Source organism: Rhinichthys klamathensis, unplaced genomic scaffold (assembly GCF_029890125.1).
Source record: "Rhinichthys klamathensis goyatoka isolate OS25496 unplaced genomic scaffold, OSU_Roscu_1.1 h1tg000053l_1, whole genome shotgun sequence".
Lineage (NCBI taxonomy): Eukaryota > Metazoa > Chordata > Actinopteri > Cypriniformes > Leuciscidae > Rhinichthys > Rhinichthys klamathensis.
In genome coordinates, this window is record NW_026606598.1 from 2,085,418 (window position 1) to 2,104,612 (window position 19,195).

Consider the following 19,195-nt stretch of genomic DNA (forward strand, 5'->3'; position numbering starts at 1 on the left):
TTCAGTAAACATACTGCCAAGTTAAATGGCTGATCAATCAATTTCACTCGAATCGATCTGAATCAGTTCAGCTTGCGTGCACACACAGGGAGCCACTTTATTGTAAATCAATCATTTTGAAAACATCTCACAAAGGGGCCAGTCCTTACTAACAAGCCATAAATTTAAACCTACAGGGTGCCACCCTTATCAGCCTACAAATCAGGAGCGCAGCCAACATCTGTTCTGCTTCCTCCTCTTTATTTTGGCTTGGTGCACGGGTCGAGCTCAAATCTTTAGTTTTGAAAAGACAAGGCACGTAAGATCAGACTAATAAAAGGTTTAATAACACTCATAGTTTTTTCATAATCATAGATTGAGGGGCACACGTTTTGTAACTATAAAAGTGTGTCTTTGTAGATATAAAATGACTTGGAATTGAAATCCTCACGTTCTTATGTAGGCGATACGTGCAGTGATTAAATTGTGAGAGGGGTTATCCATCATGTAAGCACTTTTTTTTTTTAAATGTTAGCAGATGTTTGGGAAAAGGTGTGTTCTCTGCATCCAGTACACCCCGTTTCCTACACCACTACATATTTTTGGACTGTAATGTCCATTTGTCAATGATGGATTGCCTAATTTCGAGCGTAAATCAAGTAATGACGCAATATACCAGTCACCTGTAGAACACAAATACATCAATTTTAATTGAGAAAATACAAAAAGAAACCATGTACAATTTATGTACAAACTTTTTGTACAAGACAGTATGTTTATCAGCAGGTTATATTTGACAGTCAGGTATAGATCAGCTTCAGCACCATCAATTTCTTCACGTCTGGTAGTCAAATCAGTCATATTCTGCTATGAGAAACTCCTTAATCCTGTAATGAATATGCCAATAATTACATGTATATATGGATGTTTTGATTATTTATTGAAGTGGAAGAAAAGACAGCAACAAAACAGTAATCCATATGCAAGTTCAGCATGTTAAGACTTAATTCCCCTCCAAGTATTTATTCTGTTACAGTGTATTTTCTTTATACAGTTTCTAAAACTTAAATCTGTCCTTTACAGTAGAATAAAATCGCCAAAATATGACAGTTGTGTATTACATAGCACATCAGTAAGGTTGCTTTATATGTTACTTTAATTAAAACACTCTTGAATACAATGACAGGTGATCGAACTAAACATTATAGTCAGTTCTACCCAGCATCCTTCAGCCATTGCTGTCCCCTTTTTTGACTTTTACAGTATCAATAACCAAGGTGCTAGGATTTCAGCAGCTTGTATAGACACATATGCCTGTTTGAATGCCACTTTTCGCTCTAGTGGGTCTTACAGCGTTCCTCCTTTGGTTTTTTCCTGCACTGCCTGGCACTGTCCTGGCATGGAGGCAAGGATGGCTTGGATGTTCTCCATGCCAGTATTAGATGCCACAATGTTCATCCACTGTTACAAACCAATGACTGACTGATGCTGGTAGACAGATACATTTCATGGCACTGTAGAAACTGAGATATGTGTACACTGTAGTATCTTCACAAGATGTACAAATAAATTGCATGATACTAAAACATTGCACATTTGTTGCAGTGGAGAAGAAAATATCAGTATCACCTCATACTACAAAAGGTAACACAAGAAAATGTAAGCCAGCTTTATTTTGTAGCTTTGTCATCAGGATTGCTACCTGAGTATGTGTGTTGAAAGAAAGAAAAAGGTCTGTAAACAAACAGCCGGGTATGTGATTGTAATGGATTGAAATGCTGATGACAAAATGGAATGTTAAAACCTGATGGTTAATAATCCTCACGAAGAAAGAGCTAGTTTGCTTTCCGCTTCCCTCAACGTGCATCTACACTTTTCTCATCAAATGAAACCTGCTGTCTTCACTGCGCCATCTGCCTTTGTAGTTTCATTACAGGAAAAGGACCTTACATAGAAGAAGAACATTTTTTTTTTAAATTGGACATTTAACTCCAATGGATTCCTCTTTTTTTTTCAGGCTAGCAAGTATGTTGACAATCCAATTATGCATACAGTTTACTCACATTAGTATTATTCTTTTTTTATTCATTTATTAAGAAATCTACTTGCTACAAAGTGTAACACCAATGTAATCACAATTCAGAAAATCACTTCAGGACCAAGCCTAATTGTCCAATAGACAAACAATAAAGCTGAGATCCTTTTACTTGAGAAAATAAATGTGGACTAGAACGGGCAGAATTTATACACCAGATTTATATTCTTTTGCTCAATGGATGGACATGTGCTAATGTCTCTTTTCTTGCATCTACAATCATATGGCTATTAGCTCACTGCTGATCTGATCAAATTACGTTTGCACAAGTACATCAGCATGCTCTTCTCTTTACCGAGACCTAATTTAGGTCAAACATGGCTAATATCACTATAACTCTACCCTCATTACAGAAAGAGCAGAGCCCCTCCTCATGCACATCTCTGAGTTCATGTCTGTCTGAGGATCAACATCACTTTACCTGGAATTACAGAAAAGTGCCATCAGTCATTCAATATGGGTTTTCATCTCTGTTAGCTTATGAAAATGAAAGCATATATGCTGTTTTAGTAGTAGAGCTCAAAGTCCTTCAAAGCAGCCCATGTGAGTATCAAAGAGCACTCCAGATGGAAGGCTGAAATTGAACCGGTTTGACTCGGGTTCACAGATGTTTGACGTGTCCCAGTTGATGGTATGTGATATGTTGTGTTGTCAGGGGTAAAACTGAACTGCTGTGCACTGTAGCTATTACGATATCTTTAAGATACATTTAGAAATAAAGTTCTCTGATATGTATAAAAATAAGTACAAAATGATTACGCTCATGGATAAAAAATAAGTATGTACTTATGTATAAATCTGACAGAGCACTTGAAGCAAAGTTCAAAGGTCTGTGAAGCATATGTATCAGTATACGTTCTACTTTAAAGGTACAACTTATTTGTGTAGCCTTGATAGAAGTGAGTGACGTTCAAATGCATTCAGTCCACAGCAAGAATCATCCACAAGTTACAACTCTGACTGATAATTGAACATTATGATTGAGCTTATGCATTCGGTCTAGAGTTTAAGGCATCACAGTTGGTCACAGGGAACATCCAAGCACTTCTCAGCCCCTGTGCCAACCCTGTGTCAGGCAGTGGCTACACCCAAAGGAGGAACCAATGATGCCCACTTTTCGCAATATGTGGCATTTTCAATTGTATATTTTTTATTTCAACGTAAAAGCTCAATCATTGTTGAATTATCAGCAGGTGACAGTAGTGTTTCATTCAGTTGTATTAATAGCAGAGCCGCAGACGCAAACAAACATGTTAGAAGCCTCGATCACAGACAGTTTCCCACATCAACAGTCATGTATGATGGAAAGACATCAACAGAAGTAGTGCATATCCTCAATGTATTGCCAATTCCGAAGAGCTACGTGGGGGACGACCATTTGCATTAGGTACAGCAAACGTTTCCATCTGTATACGTGCCTAAGTCTGTAGGGATGCAAATGGGCATCCTTTCCTGAGCCAAACGTTCAGGCAGCTTTCGGCACACACCATGCATGAATACAGTCACGCAAACACCCGTTTCCTTGAACAAAGCCATTCGTTTAACAGCCTCAGCCTGTGACTTCAGCCCAAACTCAGAGGAGAACCGAGGGTAAGCTTTGACTCTTCTGTGAGCAGTGCTCGAGTTATTACGCGGTAGTGCAAAATGAAATGGACGACAGATACGCAACTCAATCGGCGGGGCTAATCTTTGGGTAGTGTTTGGATGAAGTGAACGACAGTGACCCTCATCCTCCATTATAGCACCCTCTGCATGGAGTCAGGTCACGGCAGAGGTGAGATATTGCAAAGAATCACAGGAAGTACTATTTGTTTTCTTCTTTTGTTTGCCTGTTAACATAATTTCAAAAAGTGCTAGGGGGCTATACAATCCTTACTTGATTGTCATTATGTACATCACTATGTATACATTTATAAAAGTATGGAAGTAACATTAAAGGTATACACATAGGAAGTCCTTTCCAGTTCTCGATCGCTTCAGACCCTTGAGTCGAACAAGGGAAGGACAATGTGTCTCCATCATCAACAGTCATCGTTTCGCGATTAGCGCTCATCTTTTACACCAGGATGACCCAAGTCCCTCTGTGATGGTAAAGGCCGGGGATTCATTCAGCATTCATCTTCAACTTCTCGAATAGGTGGAATCAGACTGCTAGTGGATTTGTACTGATTGACTTGGTTGGCCATGTGAGTGCTCATGGGCTTGATTTGAATGTTCCTTGGGTATGCATTTTCTGCTTCATCTGTAAACCATCTCTTTTCTGTGAGACAGCCGGGCGGGAGAGAAGCAGAAGGCGAGAGAAACAGTGTTAATATCAGATCTTTAAAGCAGGGTCATGCATCTCTCTTTTAAAAAGAAAAAGGAAAAAAAAAGAATACCACGCTCTCTTTCTCTCTCTATACATGAACTTTAATTCACATTCAGAAAGACACAGGGTGAAACACATTGTTGGACCTATTACCGATTTCATCAGGCAGCAAAATGTACGGTATGTAAAAGCATTTACAGCCCTCAAACAAGGGTGTATTGTAGCCAAAAGGAAGGACTCTATCAAGACGTGTACCACGTACCAGTTTTCACGTGATCTGGTCTTTGAAATTAGGTGTTTTATTCTGAAATGTTTTCTACACGGACTTAAGCCACGCGCAGGGCCAGCATCTGTCCTCATCATATTCACATTCTCCTAGGCGGTGTCATTTCCCAGCACTCCAACATTTCCAACTATTCCTCCAACTTGAAATGTGCTGCACACCTTGGAGTGTCAGGCTGCGACGGGCCACGGGGGGAAGAGTGTCACGGCGAAGTCGTTTGATGTAAGTGGAGCTGTGCCTGAGGTGGTGCAAGGAGTCAGCCACCTCACTCCGTTCCCCTGAGTTTACTACTGATGCTGGAACTTACATCGCCTCGAGACATCCTGTGGCTCCGCAAGGGTTAAAAGAGCCAATTTCAGCAGCACAGGGACTCTCATCATGGTTCCCCTCTCACACGGATATTTGAGGTGAATTTAGACCGAGAGCGGAACGTGAAACCACTTTCGACTGGTTTGAGGGGGGAACTTTTAATGGACCAAATCTATGTTTTTGAGGTTGTACAGTATAGTAATCTTACTCACCATTAAAAGATGTTATTAGGAATGTAGCAAAGCTGCAAATATGACAAAAGCCACCAATGCGTCAACAATTAGTAATATTGTCAAGACAGGTTAATCAACCAATATCTGGAGATGGCAGATTAAATTGTTTAAAAAAAGAAAGAATCTATATACATTTAATGATAGAAAATTATTTGAAATGAACATGTATTTTACACAATATTTATTCAAATTTCAAAGAAACTTTCAAAAGAAATATCTACTGTCGGCACTATCAATAGATAATGCATTTTTAACAAATATGAAATAAAATACATGTTTATTTTGTGAATCTTTGCAATGATTTTGAATTTTACATTTAATAAAAGTTCAGATTTAACTAGTTATATTGACATATATTCAGCTTTGTTTGTAACTATTATTAATCAGTTCATTATAGGATTTAATTGAACGGCTTTGAAAATGATTCAGATTATATTATATGTGTATTTTACAAATAAATTTTTTGAATTGGATGACGTAACAAACAAATACATTTTGATTAACTACCTGCAGAAACAATGTGCAGACACACTGACCTCTCACACAATGCAGTTTGTCTTAGAGAAAGAAAGAAAGAAAACCTAATGAGAGGTAAATGAACAAGAGGAACTGAAATAAGTCAAGGGGACTACTGAGAGAGATCACTGGAACCTATCAGATGGACGGAGGTATAGAGAGAGGATGATAGTCAACCGCATGCAATGCTGGGATGGTCCTGAGCATGACAAGAGTTAGGCAGTAGCAGCAGCCATTTGCTTTCAGTTAGAAAGCAAAGGTGAAAAGTAGGCATGATTTTCTTGGAAAGTAAAATCAAAATCCCCTCTCATAACAGTGCTCCACAAAGGACAAAGTTATGATTAAAAGATCCCACAACAGGTGCTGTATCATGCAGAATCATTAACTTGCATACCTGGGCCCATTCTATTCATCCTTGTTGCACTTTAGAAAAAAAAGTGGTCTATGTAAGTTTTACAGTGTTTAAGGCAAGTAACAGAATAACTGACATCATATGTCTACATTTTTAGTCTGGTTAACATTTTAAATGTAAAAAAAATCATAACCATCTTTATTTTACACTAATGGGGAATGATTCTTAAAAATATATAAATTCATTAGTTAAGATTTACAAACTATTCAAAATACTTTTTTAAACTTCTTAATTTTTGTAGCTAGTATTAAAGAAAACAATGAATCTAAAATAATCATATTGTATCCAGATAGTACTGTAAAACTCTTTAAAAGGACAACATTTGCATCTCAAATCTCGAATATTAACTAATATAACCTACTTTTTTCTCTCAAAGGGGGAATATATTACAAACTCTAAATCTTGTTGAATTACAACTTTTAGGCACGCATCGTAACAGGCACTGAAATCAATGCAGGGTTTTACAGCATCCCATAATGCCTTGCAGCTCCTCCATTCTGGTGAGAGATAAGTCTCAACAACAGCTTCACAAAGACTGTATTTGTAGATGATAAAGATTTCAAAACAGTACATTTTAAATGATCCACAATTAAATGATCCAAAATGCCACAAGAAATACACACCATAAGGGTTTCTGCACCTGCAAGGCATGTAGGGATGGTGTGAAACTATTTATGCTATGATAATGGCTCTATACCCTACCTGGAACATTAAAATAAAATCACTAGAGCATAACTAAAAATAAGCCACTAACACAGAATAAAAACATGATGATGCAATTTGCAGTTCTCACACACACAAACACACAACAATGATTAGACAAACAGAAGCCGTTTCCTCACTCAAAATAATCCATATTAACTATACACAATTAAGCTTAATAATGAATATTAACTAAACATTTCTAGAGGTCTGTATGGGACCTGCAAATTTCATTCATATAGTTAACATTCCAAAATTAGGTTGATTGTGTCTGTACAATTGCAGCAGCGATATGCAGACTGATGCTGGCATGGTCCTGGCGATGTGGCGATGATCAAATGGTCATAGAGCTCAGTGTGTGGTCAAGGCAAGGGCCACATGCACATTACAATGAAGCAAACTCACAAACAGAACAACAAACGCTGGGTACAAATGCACACACGCACGCCCACACACACACATCCTTTTTGTACGAAGTGTGCTAAAACCACAAAAGTTAACAAACGCACACATACACACTACTGGGTTAAAAAGAGAAATAAAGGCCAACTTACTTCTGTTTGTCACGGGCTTCACGTGCTTTGCTGCTGCGGTTCTGTCGGTTCGTGGCGGGGATGGAGTGAACAGACGAACTCTTCTTGCTGGATGAATGAGAGGAATGGGAGGAGTGGGACAGGCTTGCTCGGGACTGGCCCGCGTTGTGGTCGAACTGCATCAGACAGAATATCAGGTCCGTGGGCACCAGCTCAAACTCATAAGGCGGGTTTGTGATGACATATCTGTGCACATGGAAAAATGACACTTATGTTAAGGGATCTCATGTAGGAGGAAATAAAGCTTTATTAATTTTAGAAATTAATTTTATGATGTTTGCCTTTTTGCACTTACAATAATATTAAACAGGTTTAAATGTTAAGTGTGTATTAAAAAAAAAAAGTATTCTACTCCACCTTTGTGTGGATAAAGGAAAGAAAGAAAGAAAGAAAGAAGAAAAGAAAGAAAGAAAGAAAGAAAGAAAGAAAGAAAGAAAGAAAAGAAAGAAAGAAAGAAAGGAAAGAAAGAAAGAAAAGAAAGAAAAGAAAGAAGAAAGAAGAAGAGGAAGGAAGGAAGGAAGGAAGGAAGGAAGGAAGGAAGGAAGGAAGGAAGGAAGGAAGGAAGGAAGAAGGAAGGAAGGAAGGAAGGAAGGAAGGAAGGAAGGAAGGAAGGAAGGAAGGAAGAAGGAAGGAAGAGAAAGAAAGAAAGAAAGAAAGAAAGAAAGAAAGAAAGAAAGAAAGAAAGAAAGAAAGAAAGAAAGAAAAGAAAGAAAGAAAGAAAGAAAGAAGAGCATATACCCTCACGACTATCAGATACTATCAGACTATTTGAATATATTCTATAATGTAATTTATTCCTGTGATGATGATAAAGCTGCATTTTCAGCATCATTACTCCAGTCTTCAGTGTCACATGATCCTTCAGATTTCATTCTAATATAGGTGCTTATGAAACATTTCTTATTATTATCAATGTTAAAAACCGCTGTGCTGCTTAATGTTTAGGTGGAAACTGAGATACTTTTTGGAGAGATTCTTTGATAAATAGAAAACAGCATTTTTATCTGAATCTTTTGTAACATTAGCCGCTTTTCCACCGTCGGGCTGAACGGTTTTAAAAATAGTAAGGAAAGGTTACGGTTATATTTCCACTTGAGCTTGGTTCGGCACGACACGATTACAAACCATTCTCAGAATTCTCGGCACAGTAGGCTAACCATGCAGAACTATGCTGGTAGAATGCATTTAGTGCCGTTGCCACATTCTCTGTAGCTGGGTTAATAAAATACATTTCTGATCATCCTCCATAACACAGTTGCCTTAGAGCTCTTTGTAACAGAAGAGTTTACTGAGGAATGAGATGAATGTTATCAGCTCCACAGTGGAAAATGAAACCATATCCATAATGGCTGGGCCGAATCCGCATGGACTGGAACGGTTAAGCAATGAGAACAGTTTGGCCCGATGGTGGAAAAGCGGCTATTGTAAATGTCTTTATTGTCACTATTGAACAATTGTATGTGCCCTTGCTGAATAAAATCATTGATTTCTTTAAAAAAATTAAAATAATTAGTGTATCTTATAAGCAAGCATAAACTTGTGAAGATTTGTGTCAGGTGTTCCTCTATGTTGCCTAGGTAGGGAGCTCACTAGGTGCTGGAACTGAGTTTATAGGAATAATGTAGGCTGGATTACATGCCTAGTGAAATAAAGGACTAAAACTCTACTGACACCGAGGTTAATAGGTAAAATGGACAGCTCACCTTTTTGTGCACTGGCTTGGTGCACCTAAATGTGCATCTCGCAATCTGTAGATTCCAAAGCACAGCATGTTGTACGTTTTTAATGCTTTACAAAATAAGTCTCCGTAGCAACCACCATCCTAAAAAAGAACACAAAATAGTGCTTTAAGCGTTCATTCATAACATTTAAATCAACTTATGCTTATTTCAGGCATGACAAAAGCAACTTCAGCAAGTGCAAGAGCAGGAGTTGTTTGTCTCATTCTCAGCATGTGTATCCTAGTACAATGTCTACACTGCTATAATGAAATGTGTGGCATTCTTACTTGGATACAGAAATATCATGATTTAAGGCAGCATTATTTTTCACCCACAGACTTTGCGTGTTCAGCTCGTTCACTTTGTATTAGCGGGTAGGGGAGGCGTCGGACGGGGAACGAGCCCTGTTGGGCAAAGTGCCAAAACTTGTCAGCTCCTCTTAACCGTCCACTTACCCCCAAGTCTGCGAAGGGCCCATCGTATAGGGCCAGCTGGGCGACCCGACACCTGTCCCTGTTAGCCAGCGTCTGTGGCGTGCTGTAGCCACCTCTCAGCGCGTTCTCCTCAGCCAACAGGCCCTCCAGCTCCGGAGTGGCGCCTCCCGTGACCAGCGTCCGGATCAGGGTGAGGATATTATCATTGAAGTATGTCTGCCAAGATAAAGAAGAGGATCCGGACGTGAGCACCATTAGAGTCACAACTCAAGACAGTCAGGAATTTGGAGCTGTCCTGAGCACTGTTATCTAGACCCTGATCTGTCTTTTCGCATTTCACTCCCTGCGAAGGGAAGAGACACGGGAATGCAATTACGCCAGCTGTTGTTGTTGTTGTTGTTGTTGTTGTCTCCTCCCCACGCATATTCATTTTGGTAACACCAGCCACGCTTAACAGGGGAGCGTTTTGCACACAAGGACATTTTAATTATCATTATTGTTGCTAATTTTAGATTAGATACAATGAAGAATAGATAACACAACAATGTCATGGACATTTCTCTTGTACAGTGGAGTCCAGAGGTCTGAGACCACTGGTGCATTTTTCTAACAGTTTGAGAGAATAGTTAGATTTGGAGATCTGAATCCATTCAGCTGCGCACAATTTCAAGATCATTTGCGATTTATAAATTTCACATCTGGAAGAGAGGTTCGTTCTCTGAATCACACGTACGCACATTTGAGAAATGAACGCAAAATCAAATGTAGGACGGTTTCTATGCAACATTTTATAAATGAGGCCCCATATGTTTAATGAAAACCTGATGATTCATGATATCTGGCATTTGTTAACATGGCCAATGTTACAATTTGATTAGTGACCAACAAATATTTATTATTCACTTCATTTCATTTATACACTACAGTTTGGGGGTGGCAAGAGTTTTTATGTTTTTAAAAGAAGTTGAAAGAATTTGACCAAAAACAGTAAAACAGTAATATTGTGAAATATTAATACAATTTAAAATAAATGCTTTCTATTTTAAAATATTTTAAAATGTCATTTATTCATAAAGCTGAATTTTCAGCAGCCATTACTCCAGTCTACAGTGTCACATGATCATTCAGAAATCATTCTAATATGGTGATTTGATGCTAAAGAAACGTTTCTAATTATCAACATATTTTTGTGGAAACCATGAGAGATTTTTTTCAATGAACAAAGTTTAAAAGACCAGCATTTATTTGAAATTTAGATCTTTTGTAGCTTTCATGTAAATATCTTTACTGTCACTTTTGATCATTTTAATATGTCCTTGCTGAAAAAAAGTGTTAATTCTCACTGACCCCACAATTTTAGACAGTAGTGTGTTTTACATGTTTTACAACTTTTGATAATGATTGCAGGTTTAAATAAGATTTTGTATATTAGACTTCCGAAGTGATCTCTGACTTGTGGACCCCACTGTATCTTGTCCATCAAATGTTCTTCAGTGTCACTGATGATAAAGTTGTCGAATGATTAACGTGTAAAAATATAAGATTCTACTAGGATCATGAGGTCGTTTGTTTGAGCACCAGAGGGCTGTGTCGCCGTGAGCTCGCGCTAGAGTGACACCTCTCTGGGCCCCTGACAGCAGCATTCAGCCCAATGATGGATGAGAGCTGTCTATTAGCAGGCTTCACCTTTGTCCACAGTGAAATGCACTTGAAGGCTGCTTTGTTCTAGCTTCACTCAAAGTGAAAGCTACTGGAATTAAGCCATCATATGGCTAAGGGGATAGCTGCGGTCGTAGGTGGTGAGGGGGAAAAAGCTGCAAAGAAGAAGAGAGAACGAGGGGGAATGGAAAAAAAGGTATCGTTTCTTCCTAATCTACCCAAGATGACATTGTTAGGAGATTAGAGCTCTTGGACCCCAAAGCAGCCCACCTTGCGTGTCAAGGCATACCATTAAAGAAAACTTGAGCACTTACCTTGTTAAAAGATCTAATAAGACTCTTGAAAGTTTATTTCATGACACATTATATGAGGAGTCTTGGCAACAACTTTCCTTTTGATGTCACCGCTGCTGACAGCGCTGTCTGATCAATGTGGCATTTCATTTACCAACCTCTGCCTACTGGTAACGTCTGAGCCCTACATCTAAAGCACTGCACAGCCGGAGGATGTCTCTTTCCTATACATTATTTCAGAGGATTAGCAGTGAGACATGCCTTCATGTAATTTTATATGACATGCCATGATGGGAGAGAAATGACTGTGCACCTTTTGACAGGTTGCTTTGTTCACCAAATCACTGGCTGCTTTTGAATGCGAACGGAAAGATCATCTGACGCCTAGTAGATAGTATGAAGGATCCTTCACACGATTAAAGGATCTAAATCGACTTATTCAGCAGGGATAATTTCTTTAAAGGATTTATGTATGTTAATCTGTTTAAAGGAATTCAAATCAGTAAATGGGTGTCAACGTGGCAGCTGTTTAGCCACTAACTCACCGCACTCATCAGGGAGTCCAACACGCTGACGGCGAAGGCAGTACCACAGGCAAACGGTTGGGTCAGATACAGCTCCGTATCTGGGTCGTCATCATCATCTTGGTCCAAAAACTGAACGTTGGAGTCATTTACTGCAGTAGAGAGACAGAAGTTTTACATCTGTGCAGAAGAGACAACCAATGTCCTGCAAATGGTGAAGTGGTGTGTCTCACCAACCATTGGTAAACGGGTCCATGAATACAAATAAAATATGAATACATAAAAAAAAAAAGAATTTCATGCACGTCAGTGGGCATGCATTCTGGAGATACATATATATTGAAATATTGATATCTGGACAATGCAGTGCCCAAAAATGGTGGAATCCAACTTTTAAAAAAACTAAAAAAATTCTGTCTTCAATTACTCACTCTCATGTCATTCCAAATGTGTATTATGAAAAATATTGTAATTTAAATCATTAATCACACAAAAAAAATCTTCCAACCCAATTACACTTGGCAAGTTCACGAGAGAAGTCGTGCTGTTTGATCTACAAATGGGTCGTTCTTTTGAGTCAGATCTTGTCAATGAGTTGTTTGGTTCTAGTTCTCAAAACTGATCCGCACGATTTGATCATGAATCTGATGCAATGATCTAGTCACAGCCGTTAACAGATCACAAGAGGGGAAGATTATCGGTAAATAATGACTTAAATTTAAATCTGTTTCTCACACAAAACTATTGTATGACTTCAGAAGATGCGGAATATACTGTAGTGTACAAGTATTATGACCCTACCTTTATTAAACTTCTTTATCCTTTTTGGAACTTGAAAGCCTTAATCCCTATTCATTGTAATTGCATGGAAAATTTCTGCTTTTGTGTTGCACCGGAAAAAAGAAAGTCATGCGTGTTTGGAACAACGTGAGGGTTTATAAATGATGAAAGAATTGTAATTATTTGGGTAAACTATTACTTTAAGTGATGCACAATTGCCAAAATGCCATTGTAGAGTAATAGAGAACTCTTGTATTAGACAAACTGCAAGAATTTAGGTCCACTTATATAAAACAACCAGCTTGGTATCTTTGGTTGGACAGCAGAAGCAGCCAGATTGCTTTAAGGCTATTGTTTATGGTCTCAGCGGCCAATGTATAGAGACAATGCTCTGAAATCCCGTTCGGTTTGAACACAGCCTCACACAATCTTTGTTTCACCCCCTTTCAAAATCTATGCTTCAGAGATTAGGGCCAGCACCAAAATAAATAAATAAAAATAAACAGCTTAAAGCAAGGTTTGATCTGGATGTTTTTTTTTTGTTTTTTTTTTTTCTAATTTGATTTCTTCCCAGACTTCCTGTGAGCTAAGGAAGAGAAATGTCAGTCTTTCAGACAGGCCGCTGATGAAAAGGAGCCCGGGCCAGAGAATTGAACTGCAGGGAGATGCTATGGAAACAGCCACAAGGACAGACTCGCATGATCAAAGGCCTAGTGATGCTCTGAGAAAGAAAGAAAAAAATCCTTAAAAAGGCCAAAACAAGACAGTCAATTTCAACCAGAACTAAGGATAAAAATGTGTTCAAAGTGATGCCATGGGAGCAGGCCTCAGCTGCAGTGAGAGAAATCAAGACAAGCCGATGAAGGAGGCAGTGCATCAGACTAGCGGAGGACAAAGGCGCAGCTTACCCAGTTCTGTTATCATTTGTATGTTGGTTCCACTGTTTTTTTCCTGACTGAATGAAACCAAAGGCAGTAGTTTGCCAGGCTTAGCTAATGATGATAAAACAGTGTTGAGGGGAGACAGTTATTGAAACAAGTTCAAAGCCAGAGAAAAAGAAAGCATAAAAGAGAGTATCATGTCAAGAGTGGGATTAGAAATCTAAAGGTACAGCGTCAGGATGAATCGCTTCTGTAAGAACTCCATGGAACAGTTCAGCCGTGTTTGTTCATGATAACGGGGATGTTGTGCAAGCTTAGGTATCTACTGCACTGCAAATAGGGGAAAGATTACTATGAACCATTTAGAACAGAAAAACGTGTAATGTGTAATCGCACATATTCCAACACTGATACTGCAGGCCTGATTTACCAGGAGCTCCATTGACGATCAATGATTCGCTTGTGTACAGAACTGAATATGTCCGGTTTGCTGGCAATCTGCTGATAAAGATGTGTTTCAAAAAGTAACTGTGAATTATGTTTAACTGACTTTTATGCTACCTTTACACACAAAAAAATTCAAACTGCAAAGATCTTCTAGTTAAATTATTACAGCTAAACCTCAGTATCAGTTTGATCCACTGAACCGACGATCCATATGAGTTCTTTAAATGGCTGATGGTGATACCGACATCTAGACAGTGGCCGATGGCCCATATATTTATTTATACTATAATTTAATGATGACAAGAAGACACACATTTTACACAACATATAAAATACATTAAATAACAAAAAAACAAAATATATATATATATATATATATATATATATATAGTATACATAGACATTTATATATATATATATATATTAGTGCTGTCAAACGATTAAAATATTTAATCGCAATTAATCGCACATTTTTATCTATTCTAAATGTCTCTTGATTTCTTTTTGTCCCATTATTTTTTCTAATTTTAATGCTCTTATCAACATGGAAAAGTGGATCGGCTTGCTTTGTGCAAATGTTTTTTATTGGAAACAACATTGGCATATACCGTGTTCAATTTCACACTAACATTCTCACTTGGAGCAAGTAATCTCTCACACAATGTAACACGGTCCATCAATAAAAGGGTGAAAGAAATACTGACGTGGTCCTGATATTGATGAGGGGGCGGAGAATTCGCATCAGCTGTGTGTGTGTGTGCTTGGCCATCAAGTGGCATTTCAGACTGGACGTGCTGCGATGATGATAGCTCAGTTCACAACGACAAAACACACAGATCACTTTGGTCTCGTCAATGGAACCATTTGGCAACTTTTTAAAAGTAAACTTTCCATTCAGAATCTTATTGGCATCCATTTCGGCGTCTCGCGCTCGTCATCCATTCAAAACATAACGTTAACCTACTATTTGGCCGGCTCGCAATCCCAAAGAAGTGTGTGCGGCGTGCCTGTTGTTTTGTTTCCGGTCTAGCTAGATCCGCTTGCGCTTTGGTCGACGAAGCAACAAAACGTCCTCGCGCAGCGCAAGCCATTGAAATGAATGGGTTTCATAGCGCAGCCCCGCGCATGCCGCGTCCTGTTGCAAAAGCATGTGAAAAAAACTACAAAGTTTGCTAGGCCAAAAAGACTTTGCGTTAACGCCGCTAATAACGCGTTTAACTGACAGCCCTAATATATATATATATGGGTGTGTGTGTGTGTGTTGTAGGCTGTTTTTATTTGATCAAAATACAGTAAAAGCAGTAATACTGTTAAATATTATTACAATTTAAAATTTAATTTTTAATATATTTCAAAACGTAATTTATTCCTGTGATGGCAACACTGAATTTTCAGCATCATTATTTCTTTCCAAAAAAAAAGAAGAAAAAAATCAAACTAACCTCCCAACTTTTGAATGGTAGTAAATATTATCCATTGATTTTGATTTAATTTAATATGGGATTTATATGTGATATTGGTTAAACTTAATTTTAAGATGTCTGTGTTACAGTGCAATTATAAATTATACTGAGTATTAATAAAAGACATGTACTTACTATAGGGTTAGGTTTAGAATTAAGGTGTGGTTTAAAGTTAGTTACATGTAATTTATAGTATTTACTATTGTAACTACATGTGACGTGTAACAAGGAAACTTTATTCCATTACTTCCGTTGCTGTCAGTATGTAAATGCAGTTACACTTTATTTTAAGGTGCCGTTGTTACACTGTAATTATACATTTAAGTAATGAGTAATATTAAGTAACTGCATGTACTTACTATAGGGTTAAGGTTTGGTTTGGTTTAAGAGTAATTGCATGTAATTTTGTTAGTTATTTATAGTTATTACTATAGAAACGGCATGTAACATGTAAAAATGACACTAAAATAAAGTGTTACCGTAAATGCTAAATGTTTAGGTCTTTTAGTGCTTTAAGAATAACTATTCTCCATTTTGAGTTCATTTTGAGAGCACTTCAGATTTCCTGTTAGCCATGATTATCGGAGTAGCTTAGGAAAACAACATGTGAATATTGATTTAAGAAATAACCAATTCACATCACGATAAACAAGTGGAAATTTATGTTAACTACACTTTTAGCATGTCTACAATTCTTGTATTATTAGGTTGAATATCCAGCTTTTGCTTCTTGAATTACAGAAGGACACTGTCAAGAGGCTGAAAATATCCTTTCAACACAAAGTCAAACTCTAGTTTTTCGATTAGTCAATGTCAAGTATTAGTCAATGTTTTTAAGGACACATGACATGGTGAGCCTTTATATAAAATTCTAATGATTATACTACAATATGAAAATGCCAGCAAACCTTTAGTAAACCAGGCCCTGTGTGTCCCAGATGTAGGACTTTGTAACCCCTCAGGGAGGAGGACTTCTGGATCTAATGTATGTCTTAGCAGAACATATGTGTATGTGTGAGGAGCGTGTTTTGAATGAAGTTTTAAGTGTCTGTAAGGCCCATTCTCTTTCACAGCTTTTCTGGTGTAATTGGGTCAGTGGAGAGTTGGAGCAGCCGGTCTCTGGTGCTTTAGTGCCCTCTGAGATCTAAAACTTTCATGAGTCCCCCCACCATGGGAATAGTGCCACCCTCATTGTTATTTATAAATGAATCCATTTTGCTACTACATGCTTTTTTCTCTCTCCCTATAAGTCTAGGTTTCTTCCAGTGCATTAAAGGCACAACTTTGACCCAGTCGGTGAAATATTCAGGTGTGCCATTACACACATCACAGACACATACTTCACAAGAAACACATCAGTGTGACTTGATAGGGGAGTTTAGATTCTAATCTCACTTGACTTTGACATGTTAGCAGTATGACTGCAGTCGTGTCTCACCGAGTTCAGTTATGATCGGGATGTTTGATCCCGTGGTGACGGATGCCTGCCGCACTAAGCCGTGCACTGGACTGTTATCTGGAGATGACCTATCCATCCCCGGAGGTGTGAAACCTGGAAGAGAAAGAGGAATGAGACTGTCAAATTCTCTACTCTGCTTACAGTGCCAAAAAAAAAAAAAAAGGTTTACAATGGTGAACAAACCATTGCCATGACAGTCAGACCATACAAATAAGATTTTCTTTGTACGATTCTAAATGTACTGCACATATTGCAGAGTTTGTGGTGGTAGGATACGAGTGGACTGTCATGCTAGTCTAAAACAGTGAAATATAGATCATCCGTTTCTAAGGGTCAACTCAGGCATATTTAGCATTAGCTGCCTTCCATCAACCAGCAGGTATAAATTTTATATGCTGTTCATTTTGTTACCGTAAAACTGGTGAAGTGGATCCTGAAAACCTTTTATGTGAAATGCCATGAAATACAAGCAGGAGTGACAAGAGTATGAATTCACATGACTTGACACTTTTGCATTTCCTCAAGCTGACAAGTAAACACTTTAAATCAGTAATGCTATATGCATAATGCATTGGCCCTGTTTTGACATCCATCGACTGGAGAAAAATGCAAGCGTATAGTTTTTACAGTGACAAATATAATGCAGGGAAAAGATTCAGGTCACAAAGTTTTCAAAGGCCTGCAGAATTCTGTACAAGAGGTTGTCCTTCTTTTCAATGGGGAAGTTCAATAGACTAGCTTTCTTTATAGCTCTTAACAAAAGAATACACAACAGAGAGAGAGAGACTAAGACTTTGTCTTAAATGTGCAGAGAATAATCACGTCTCCTGTTGTGTGAATTGTGAAGACATCAGATATGCAGTGACAGTCAGAGTCAACCATCTGGCATTCTGAATAACATCTTTGCTTCAGCTTATAAATAAGAGCAATTTGGATGCTGAAGAGCAATAGTACTGTTGACTGTATTGTTTTTTTCATTGTTTATTTTTCATAGATATGTTGGATAAGTGTACAAATATTGCACATTATAAAAGCATCTCAACAATTCAAAGACTGCATATACATGCAAGAATATTATTATTATATCAGAATTTGGTCATATTCTCTCATAACCAGATTAAGTAAATATTCTGATCTCTATAAAACTGAATAAGACAGCTGGTATGTGCCTGTGTTAACCAGAATTCATATTCGAGCAACTCCAAACTAAGATAATACTATGTGATAGTAGATAAAGACAGTTGTGAAGTCAAGCAATAGTATTGAGGAACATCTCCAATATTTCCAGAAGAGATAAATATTGTTCATGTTATCGTTTCTGGTTATATTTATACAGGAATATGTCAATAGAATTTAAACACATTAAAACTGTCGTATCTTTTAAAAAGTGGAATAAAAAGTATAACCACATCTCACTTGGTCTTGTGCAACTTTGTGTTTATTGTTGCACATCAATCACACCTCATAAAGTTATTCGCCCTCCACACAGACCTTAAAGTCACACTATAAATTCTGCTTTAGTTTGTTGTTTTCAACCGTAATGCATTATGTAGCCTGGACTTTGTGTACTTTATTCAAAGACGCCTTAAGCACTGATAGCAGTGTCCTGTGTAGTACTTTCTCCTGGCAAAAGGCTTGCTGATTTATTCAATAACACCTTCTGTGCAAGTTTAACAAGCCGCACTGAAACGGCGAGGTTCTGAGGGCAAGAATATTTACCAAGGTGATGTGGTATGATGTAATTTATTACACCTGTATCTCATTTTTTTTAAACATTTATATGGTTTATTTTGATTTTATCAAAGAAAATGTGATTATGATGTGTAATTATGTAACATAAACAATAATAAAACAACATATTTGCCAAGTTGGAACTACAATCTGGGGGAAAAAACATGAATAATTTGTTATTTTTATTGCTGCAAAAGTTTTCTTGGGAATGAACGGAGAACAAGAAAACTGTTCATTGCGGGATAAATTATGTTCTAATACACTGTGCTAATGAAATAATTCTTTATTACACAACATTGCTCTGCTGTTGATCATGCCAGATGTTCAGTTAAACAAATTGAGAGAGTAGTAATGACCAAGCACTCATGGAATC

The 19,195-nt window shown here is 37.8% G+C and overlaps 1 protein-coding gene across 23 annotated transcripts in view; it reads right to left on the reverse strand.

Annotated features, from left to right (window-relative positions):
* Positions 1–898: 898 nt before the first annotated feature.
* Positions 899–19,195, reverse strand: part of kcnma1a (potassium large conductance calcium-activated channel, subfamily M, alpha member 1a) — a 220,815-nt gene continuing 202,518 nt past the window's right edge. For 9 of the 23 annotated variants that reach the window (XM_056248111.1, XM_056248122.1, XM_056248112.1 and 6 more), the window contains 8 exons: positions 17,071–17,184; positions 13,750–13,833; positions 12,083–12,213; positions 9,607–9,801; positions 9,134–9,252; positions 7,392–7,616; positions 6,118–6,146; positions 899–4,334 (listed from right to left, as the gene is read on the reverse strand). In XM_056248111.1, coding sequence (XP_056104086.1) covers positions 4,183–4,334; positions 6,118–6,146; positions 7,392–7,616; positions 9,134–9,252; positions 9,607–9,801; positions 12,083–12,213; positions 13,750–13,833; positions 17,071–17,184 — 1,049 coding nt within the window. In that variant the 3' untranslated portion in view covers positions 899–4,182. Of the gene's footprint in view, positions 4,335–6,117; positions 6,147–7,391; positions 7,617–9,133; positions 9,253–9,606; positions 9,802–12,082; positions 12,214–13,039; positions 13,563–13,749; positions 13,834–17,070; positions 17,185–19,195 lie in introns of those variants that run through there. The other 14 variants (XM_056248127.1, XM_056248126.1, XM_056248118.1 and 11 more) reach the window with 4 other exon arrangements.